Source organism: Ricinus communis, chromosome 10 (genome assembly GCF_019578655.1).
Source record: "Ricinus communis isolate WT05 ecotype wild-type chromosome 10, ASM1957865v1, whole genome shotgun sequence".
Lineage (NCBI taxonomy): Eukaryota > Viridiplantae > Streptophyta > Magnoliopsida > Malpighiales > Euphorbiaceae > Ricinus > Ricinus communis.
Genome location: NC_063265.1, coordinates 22,560,346 through 22,569,867, shown reverse-complemented (window position 1 = coordinate 22,569,867; position 9,522 = coordinate 22,560,346). Strand labels below are relative to the sequence as shown.

The 9,522-nt window shown below is 32.8% G+C and overlaps 1 protein-coding gene across 3 annotated transcripts; it reads left to right on the top strand.

Annotated features, from left to right (window-relative positions):
* The first annotated feature begins 465 nt into the window (after positions 1-465).
* On the top strand, positions 466-6,881 carry LOC8273872 (CDPK-related kinase 7). Of its 3 annotated transcripts, none has more exons than XM_048369848.1 (11): positions 467-1,712; positions 2,393-2,523; positions 2,856-2,897; positions 2,992-3,100; positions 4,124-4,202; positions 4,275-4,583; positions 4,697-4,809; positions 5,242-5,349; positions 5,447-5,509; positions 5,649-5,816; positions 6,215-6,881. In XM_048369848.1, the coding sequence occupies exons 1-11, from the start codon at positions 1,221-1,223 to the stop codon at positions 6,350-6,352; spliced, it is 1,752 nt and encodes a 583-aa protein (XP_048225805.1). In that variant the 5' UTR covers positions 467-1,220; the 3' UTR covers positions 6,353-6,881. The 3 variants fall into 3 exon arrangements, with proteins under 3 accessions (XP_048225804.1, XP_048225805.1, XP_048225806.1); XM_048369849.1 differs by having other exon boundaries at positions 469-1,712; positions 4,287-4,583; XM_048369847.1 differs by having other exon boundaries at positions 466-1,712; positions 4,124-4,583.
* The last annotated feature ends 2,641 nt before the right edge of the window (positions 6,882-9,522 follow it).

The following is a 9,522-nucleotide window of genomic DNA, read 5'->3' as shown; positions in this document are numbered from 1 at the left end:
TTTTATAGTGATATTAATGTTCAATATAGTAAATGTTGAAAACATATTTATATTCTAATTGATACATCATTTAATGTTGGCCAAAGTTCATTCAAGTAACTCAATCTAAAAACTCTGAGTTGAAAGAAAATAGAAAAGAAAAACTCAAATCTAAAACTAAAATAGAAAGTTTGACATCAAAAACAAAAGAAAGAAACCATATGGGAACACAGTGCAAACTGTTGATATTAAATGGGGAAGTTACCATAGCATAACATAAAATCCTTCAAAATCTTCTCTTCTTTCTAACATATACTTGTATACTTTTGCACTACACTTCTTGATGAACTTAACACAAAGAATTATACCATTCACACACTTGCATACACAAGAAAAGGGAAATTAAAGAAGTTTGCAAAAAAGTGGAAAAATAAATAAAAATAGAAAAGAATAAGCCTTGTTGTTCTTTTTTTTTTTTTTTTGGTTGGTCTGGCTCTCTTTCTTTCTTGTTGCCTCTGCTAAGCATCTTTTCTTTACTTTTCCTGTGCTTTTTGCCTTTGATTATTCTTTCCTCTTCTTTCTTGGAATAAAAACTTCTTGTTTTTGCTTCTCCTCATGAGCTTCTTCTTCACCCATAATTTAGCTTCTTATTCTTATTCATATTCTTCTCTCTTCCTTTCTATCTAGCCATCTGTTTCTTTGATCAATAATAAAGTCTAATTCCGCCCTTTTTTTTTTCTGGTTTTGGGAGAGTGTCTTTATCTTTCTCTTTCTCTTGCTTTTGATTTTCATTTTAAATTTCTCGCCTTTCCAATCTGGAATTTGTTGCAAATCATTTTGTTGGGAATTTACTGTGATAATCATTTCTGGGTTCTGTTGCTCAAACTGTGAACTTTAACTTTCTTTCTGAATTACCTCTCAAGACTCTGTAATTCACTCTGGAATTTCTTTTCTTCAGCTTCAAATCCTTTCAATTTATATACATATATATATTTTTACCTTTTATGGTCTTTTATGATCACAGGCCTAACTTCTTCTTGATTCTCTGTCCTGTATATTTTTCTTGCTTCAATTTCTAGTTCTTGATTATTTCTTTTTAAACTCTTGCACCTCACTTTTTCTATTTTGATACTTCACTTCAAATGGTTTAAACTTTTCTTCCCATTTTCTTGTTTACAGTCTTTCTAACTTTCTTGATTTTATCAGTGATTTCATAATTATCTTTCTTTATTGTTGTTTCAATGGGACTGTGTCATGGAAAACCAATTGAGACGACCCATCAAAATGAATCAAATAACCAGTCACTCTCTATTGAAACTGAACCACAGCAAGCACCCAATTCCCACAGAAGTAAAACCTCTAACTTTCCTTTTTATAGTCCAAGTCCATTACCTAGTCTATTCAAGAACTCACCTGCAATATCAAGTGTAAGTTCCACTCCTCTGCGTATTTTCAAGAGGCCTTTTCCTCCTCCTTCTCCTGCAAAGCACATTCGTGCATTGCTTGCTCGAAGGCATGGCTCTGTTAAGCCTAATGAGGCCTCTATTCCTGAGGGCAATGAGAGTGATATTGGTTTAGACAAGAATTTTGGGTATTCTAAGCACTTTGTGAGTCATTATGATCTTGGTGAAGAGGTGGGTCGTGGTCATTTTGGGTATACTTGCTCTGCTAAGGCCAAGAAAGGCAGCATGAAAGGCCAGGATGTTGCTGTCAAAATTATTCCTAAGTCTAAGGTTTAGTTCTCATTTTCTCAGCTTCTTTTTGTGCGTGATCTTTTCATTTTGAGCAACATTTCATATGTCTAGTGTAATTTCTTTTATAGCAAAGTAATTACTCATTTCTATTGTATACTAGTTTGACAGTTTGGAGCCTTAGAAGTTTTTTTTTTTTTTCTTTTCCTGGTGCTGGTTTAGCCATGACGTAAACTATATTGTGTTTTCGTTGTCATATTCTAAAGGAAGTTTCTTAGTAATTTCTGGAACCTGAAACAAACTGCAGCTATTTATGTGACATCAAGGTTTACTCTGTTGCTGCGCTTGTTCCAGTAATTGATCTTTAGTATGATGAGTGAGGTACCTCTTAGATTGGTCTTAGAAGTGCAAAACTTGATTTTTCCTCAAGACATATTTAAGTGTATCAATATCATCGCAGGCTCTAGATTACGTTATTTTAATATAAAAGGCACTAATGTAGTAACAGATGCTCAATTTCGTGTCAAGGAATTTCTTCTCGAGTCAATGTATGACTAATTTTACACTACTCGTCTCTATGGATTTAATTTTGGGCTTGTGGGATTATTAGAGAGTTCATTTAATCACATTATTTGTAATTGATGTAATCTGTTTGACAAGCTAACCTTTTCAAAAAACAAAGTGTTTGCTTCATGGTCATGAAAATGAGTAATCTTTTGCAGATGACCACTGCAATTGCTGTTGAGGATGTTAGGCGAGAAGTGCAAATTTTGAGAGCTCTAACGGGGCATAAGAATCTGGTGCAGTTTTATGATGCTTATGAAGATGATGACAATGTCTACGTTGTGATGGAGTAAGTTGGACTGCCTCAAACTTTTTTATCTTCCTTTTCGGTCTCAAAAGGGATCCTCTTGTTTAATTCTAGGATTTATGTTTTGATTATTTCAAAGTTGTATGGACTAGATTAAGCTCTTTGTTTTATTGTATGTTAAAATAAGATGCACATGCTTTATCCGCGAAACCATGCCTATAAAATACTTACTGTTTTTTTGGTTTCTTTTTTTTTTTCCTGGTTGAAATTATGACTGGTTATTTAGTTCTCTAAATTGGTCATAACATAATATTAGAAGATACAATTTAAAAATTTAGGGCTTACCATTTATAATTATCTGCTATTTGTTTTAGGTTGTGCACAGGTGGTGAACTGTTGGATAGAATACTGTCAAGGTAATTTATTCTGAAGTGATATTTTCTGTGTTGTTATAATTCCTGCTTGTTGTCTGACATTCTAACTGGTTATCTCCAATTCTATGTAATCTAGGGGTGGAAAGTACTCTGAGGAAGATGCCAAGACTGTTATGGTTCAGATATTAAATGTAGTTGCTTACTGTCATGTCCAAGGTGTGGTTCATCGAGATCTCAAGCCAGAGGTACTTAAAGCAATAAAACAATCGTTTTATGTATGATTTTAGTTTTCCAATTTTTTGTTTCTTGAAAGTTTCTTACTCATCTGCATGATAGCGTATCATTCATAATCTCCATTCCATCTTTGCTGTACTTTAGTTCTCAGCAGTTGTAGTTCTGCTGTTGAAAATATTGATGTCTAGTTAACCTGATGTGCTTCTGTGGATGACTCGCAAAATAGCTAGAAACATTATTTATTGACTGTAATACTGGCAGGTAATTGATGAATTCAAGATGCAATAAATTTGTAGAATGTGGAAGACTGTTATGATAGTATTTGATAGAAGAACAGTTCATGAGAAAATAGTTTTGATAGGGAAGTGAAATAATTATCTGTTAAATTGCTTGATGAGGTGGATAGAATTGGTAAGATCTCTCATTTAATATGTAATGTTGAGCTGGTGATTAGTAGCTTTTTGAGTCAAACTCCCTTCAAATTTTGACTATTTGATTATAGCATCATGATATCATTTGATTAGAGCATCCATAATTACATTTCACTTCACCATGCCCCTGAGATGTTTCAATTTTTGACTTTTCACAGTTTGTATGCTGCACCCGGCATATCTTTGTTGCTAAAGTCAGAAGCCTCCTTTTTGGCTGTGGCTTTGTCTTCCTTATTGATATATATCTATAGCTGCCTTCTTCAATAACAAAATAAGAATCACTAGTGCATGAGACTTCTGACATTCTGAGTTTTGGGGAGGATCATATGCATGCAATCTTATGAATTACAGGGACGTTGGCTGTTCCTATGGTCTGAACTTGCAACTTCCAGATCACAGTAGAACAGTCAGACCACTCTTCTACTTTCCTGAACCAGTTGCTAGTTTTACTACCTGGTGCTCTACGCTATAGCTTGTGTTCGAATGAAATTGAGACAATAGATTAAAACCTTGTTTTTAACAAATGCTCTCCCAAATTGGATTTCATTTATATCATGGCATATCCCGTTTTTATTAATCATCACATTCTATGGTTTCCTTCAGAATTTTCTGTTCTCTACAAAGGAGGAGAGTTCCCCATTGAAGGCCATTGATTTTGGACTTTCTGACTATGTAAAGCCAGGTCAGAGATACTGCATTAAGATAATTCCCTCCCCTTTCTGGTTGAAAGATGGTCTGGAATTTGAGTATTTAGATTCTTTTGCAGATGAAAGGTTGAATGACATTGTAGGAAGTGCATACTATGTAGCTCCTGAAGTTCTACATCGATCATATGGAACTGAAGCAGACATGTGGAGCATTGGTGTGATTGCTTATATTCTTCTATGTGGCAGCAGACCCTTTTGGGCCCGCACAGAATCTGGCATCTTTCGAGCTGTTCTTAAAGCGGATCCAAGTTTTGATGAAGCTCCTTGGCCTTCTTTATCCCCTGAAGCAATAGATTTCGTGAAGAGGTTACTAAACAAGGACTATCGTAAGAGGCTGACTGCTGCTCAGGCCCTGAGTAAGTTGCTGAAGCATGAATTTGTTTTAAGTCCTGATTTTCTCACCTGTGATGTTATACATGAACCTCAGCAATATATTAATCTTACTAATTGGTGCCTAAATTTGTATCAGGTCATCCATGGTTAGCCAATCATCACGACATAAAGATCCCATTAGATATGATAGTATACAAGCTTGTAAAAGCTTATATCTGCTCGTCATCTCTGCGGAAATCTGCCCTGGGGGTAAGTTGCATAATGTACTGACTGATAAATATTTTACTTTTAAGTAATTATGCTTTCATTACCTTCATTTTTTTCACACACTTAGATTTAAAGACTCATACTTTCACTAGCTTAAAGGCCGTCAAGATTGGTAAAAGTCATAATTAATTATTCGAAGTCACCTTGTCTGTGCTAAAAAGGGTTTTTCCAATACCATAAACATTAAATTTAATCATGATATGAAAAAAGTAGATTATGAATGTGTAGGTATCAGATGCATCCATTTGCAGATTTGGAATGTTTCACAAATCCCTGTAAATAACAAGTTAGTTAATGCAAACCTATGGAGAGGCCAAAGTGTTTGATATGTTTCATAATCTATCCTTGCTTGATATAAGCCTCTAGTCCTTCCACTGCAGACAATGATTATTCTAAGTAATGTTACCATGACAGGCTTTGGCAAAGACATTAACTGTAGACCAGCTAGCTTACCTCCGGGAACAGTTTACACTATTAGGACCAAGCAAAAACGGTTTCATTTCCATGTCAAATTTTAAGACGGTGAGCCGTTTCTCTTACTACCTTTTTCCCTTTCTCTATCAAGTTATTTACTTTTGGCATTTTTTTATGTCATTCTGGATGATGTTGGAATTATCAGGCTGTTATAAGGAGCTCCACAGACGCCACAAAGGATTCAAGGGTCCTTGATTATGTGAGCATGGTAATACTACTAAAAGATTATCTATTAATTATTTATCTTTTTTTTTTTTTCTTAAACTGTTTGAGACTATGAAACTTAATTTTTTCAACGAAGAAGATTTTTGGATGAGTATCAAATGGTCTGCTCTTCTCCATTTCAGGTTAGTTCTCTCCAATACAGAAAGTTGGATTTTGAAGAATTTTGTGCAGCTTCCATTAGTGTGCATCAGCTAGAAGGAATGGATTGTTGGGAGCAACATGCAAGGCGTGCCTATGAGTTGTTTGAGAAGGATGGGAACAGACCTATTATGATAGAGGAACTGGCCTCAGTATGTTCTCTTTCTCTCTCTCTCTCTAACACCATCACCATCACCCCTAAATCTATCCCTATCTCTGTCTCTCTATGACTTTTGTGCACACTTGCATGTGAATGCTCACATTCATGCATTCGGTTTCTCATAATATACCTAAACTTCCTACAATTTTTAGGCAAATGATTAATGGAGAATTTTCACTGCTTCAACATCCCGGTGGTCTGGATATTTTACTTGTTAAGCCATCCTTGTATATGCTGATTTGACAACTTAACAATGTGGAGTTGCAGTCTCATGTCAATTAGAACATTAGTGAACCAACAATTAATGACAATACGCCATGATCTTATCATCTTCAGTTTTCTTCTCCAGTGGTTCAAAGTACTAAAATTTCTTAACTGTTGTATTTTCAGGAGCTCGGTCTTAGTACATCCGTACCAGTTCATGTGGTTCTCCAAGACTGGATAAGACATTCAGATGGCAAGCTAAGTTTCTTGGGGTTTGTGAGGCTGCTTCATGGGGTTTCTTCACGTACATTTCAGAAAGCTTAGAATAATCCCACCTTCGAAACCCTTTTTTATTTTCATTTTCCATCATACATGCTTTCCTTGTACTGAAGTGTTGCAAGGGGAAAAATGGCATGCCCAGTTTTACCTAATTCAAGAATGTATTCTGCCGATCACTATGAAAGGTGCTGCAAGTTAAAGCTTTAGCTGATGCAGCATGGCTTGCTAATGGAGCTATTCGCGACATGTTCTCATGTCAAGTATGTTCTTCCTCCTTTTTGTTCTCACCTATATAAAGTTCTTTTTTCCTTTACTGCGACTGGTGCAACTGGGTTTAGAGGATTGTACAGATGAGGTTAGATCAAAATGTGTATTTAGTGTTAGCAAACAGCTTTAAGCTGAGGTGAGTTTCTTTTCATGTTTTTTTTTTGGGTTTATAACTCGTGTATCCATCGCACTAAGTTCTCTAATAAATATCTTGCCATCTGCATGATGTAATCTAACATTTTGTAAGATGTTTTCTACTGCATTTGCAGCTGCCCAGTGAATCCAATGATATTTTCATTACTTGCTATTAGGTGCCTAATTACTTTAAAGAAAAGGATGTGTTATTGTTTTTATGATATTTTCATTACTTGCTGTTAGATGCCTAATTACTTTAAAGAAAAGAATGTGTTATTGTTTTTTTGTATTTCGAAGAACTGTGACTGGGTTCAAACTGTAACCCAAACCGTAACTTGGACCGGAATCTGCCTGGGTCTAACTCGGAACCAGGTCAGTCAACAGTTGGTTCATGAATCCCTCTAGAACCGTTAGGGGAAGGGCTCCTAACTGGGAATTGGCTCGACATTTGAGCCATCCAGAACTAGATGTTGGTTCATGAATCCCTCTAGAACCACGAGGGGAAGGGCTCCTAACTGGGAATTGGCTTGGAATTTGAGCCATCAGTGTGACTGTATAATTAATATCAAAGTTCTAAATTAATTAACTAATATTCTTATTCTTTTTCAGATTTTAATTCAATTGAAATCATAACCTAGAACCTACAACTGAAACTGTATTTAAATCGAAACCAGAACTAAATTAAAACTGTTAAGACTGAGAACCTTGAGTTCTTGTTTCATTTACTTCTAAGTCACTATTGGATTTTTTTTTTGGTTAGTCAACTTAATCAATAAAAAAGCTTAATTTAGTCCTTTAACCTAATATTAAATGTTAGACTCAATAAAGATACTTTATTTTTATTAAATTAAAGCAATTTCTTAAAATTGTAGCTTAATCTACTTCTAATGTCTTATAAAATCTAATTTAATAATATGTTTACCTTGTTAAAATTAAAATGTTAGGAATTTTGGAGAGTATTTAGACTTAAATTAAAAAATAAATTTGAATGAGTTAAAACGAGTCAAATCTTAGCCAAACTTGAATTATTCAGATAGTTTACACACTTTTATTATGTAAGAAATAATAATTATTTTCATCGAACAAGAAATGAGCACGAGTGACTTAAATTGGAAATCAATAACTCTTCACTTGTAGTAGATGACAGATTTCTTTTGTGTTGAATAACATATCCTATTATGTGTTAAAATTATGTAATTTTAAATAAAATTACATAATTTTTTTTAAAATTTTTGTTGGTAAAAGGTTGATAGGTTCAAATTATACATAGTTATTTAGGATATTTTGAAGCTTTACTGATATGTTTCTATGTATAATTTGATGAAAACATGTATATATATATATATATATATATATATATATATATATATATATATATCACTTAAGTTTATTTGTCTAGTTTAAGTAGTATTAGCTAATGAAGGTAGTTAAGGAGCAAAATACACAAATAACAGAGTCAATAAGACGTTTTGTTGTCAATACTCAAGACTGAGATATATGTACTTAATATTTTACAATGCTGGCCAAATTTTACTATTCACCTAGAAATATTTCAGACTTTTATTTATGTAAGGATTTATATTGGTTTGTTAAGTGATAATGAGGAAATAAGATAAGCATATCTTTAGATAGACTTATCTTGGTGGAGAACTTCTCCATATAGATCCCTGCAGATCTAGATCTAAAAGAAGCTGCTCTTTGTTGTATCTCTTCCATCCGCATATGTCCACTGTTCATATTTCTGCAATTTTCTCTTTACAATTCTTCTTTATAAGCATTTTAGGAAATTAGTTTATTTTCTCTTTAAAAATCAAAGAAAGCTTTTTTGAATTGAAGAGTGAGGACCAATCATTTTCTTGCCTTGTAGATATTCTAGATCTTGAAGGAGTTTTTACTTTATTGTTATTTTGTTATGTTTAACTATTTAATCACTATGATCATGACATTAGAGATGTCAGGCTAGTTCATTCAAGTATATATTTAATTGAGTTTTTTTTTCTACTTTTTTATGAACCTTATTATTTAATGAATGAACTTTTTTATCAACATATTTTATTAGTTTCAGTTATAAATATTATTTGACCACCATATATATTAGTATTTATGATTGTTATGAAAATCTTTAGGTTGTTGCATTAAAAATATCATCTTTTCTTCATCTTATGTTGATCTAAAAAATTTTAGTTATTTCATTAATTTGAGTAATTAATAAAAAAAAGAAAATAACATCCCATTCATTATTTTGTTCTTATTATTTGAGGGTAATACTAAGTAGTTGGTGAGATAAAATAATACTTTTATCATATAGGTTTTTAAATCATTTGCATTTTATATTTATTTTTATTGTTTGGCTAATTGTTTTATAAATCTTATCTTTTCAAAAACTTAGATTAGAGTGCTTAGATCTACTTTTTAATATGTTTATTTGATACTTAATTTTTATAATAAATTTTGCTATAAGTTCCTTCAGAGATAGACCTCGAGATGTTATTCTCTTTACTATATTTCAGTTTGTACACTTGCGAATACTAATATAGAGACAACAAGAATTTTCTTAAATTCATATATAATACTTCTATTTTTCACATCTTTAAAAAATTTTAAAATTATAGTTTTATTCATATATTAATTTTGATTTTTGACTTTATAAAATTGTTGGTACTATATTTATTTTATAGTCATAATCCAATTTTAATGGTGATAAAAGTCTAGTCCATTGGCAAGCTCATTATTTTTTAATTAACTAATCAATTAATGCAAAGGTGAGGAAAGTGGCACAAGGCATGGGAGCATAAATGACAGTTATGGGAGAA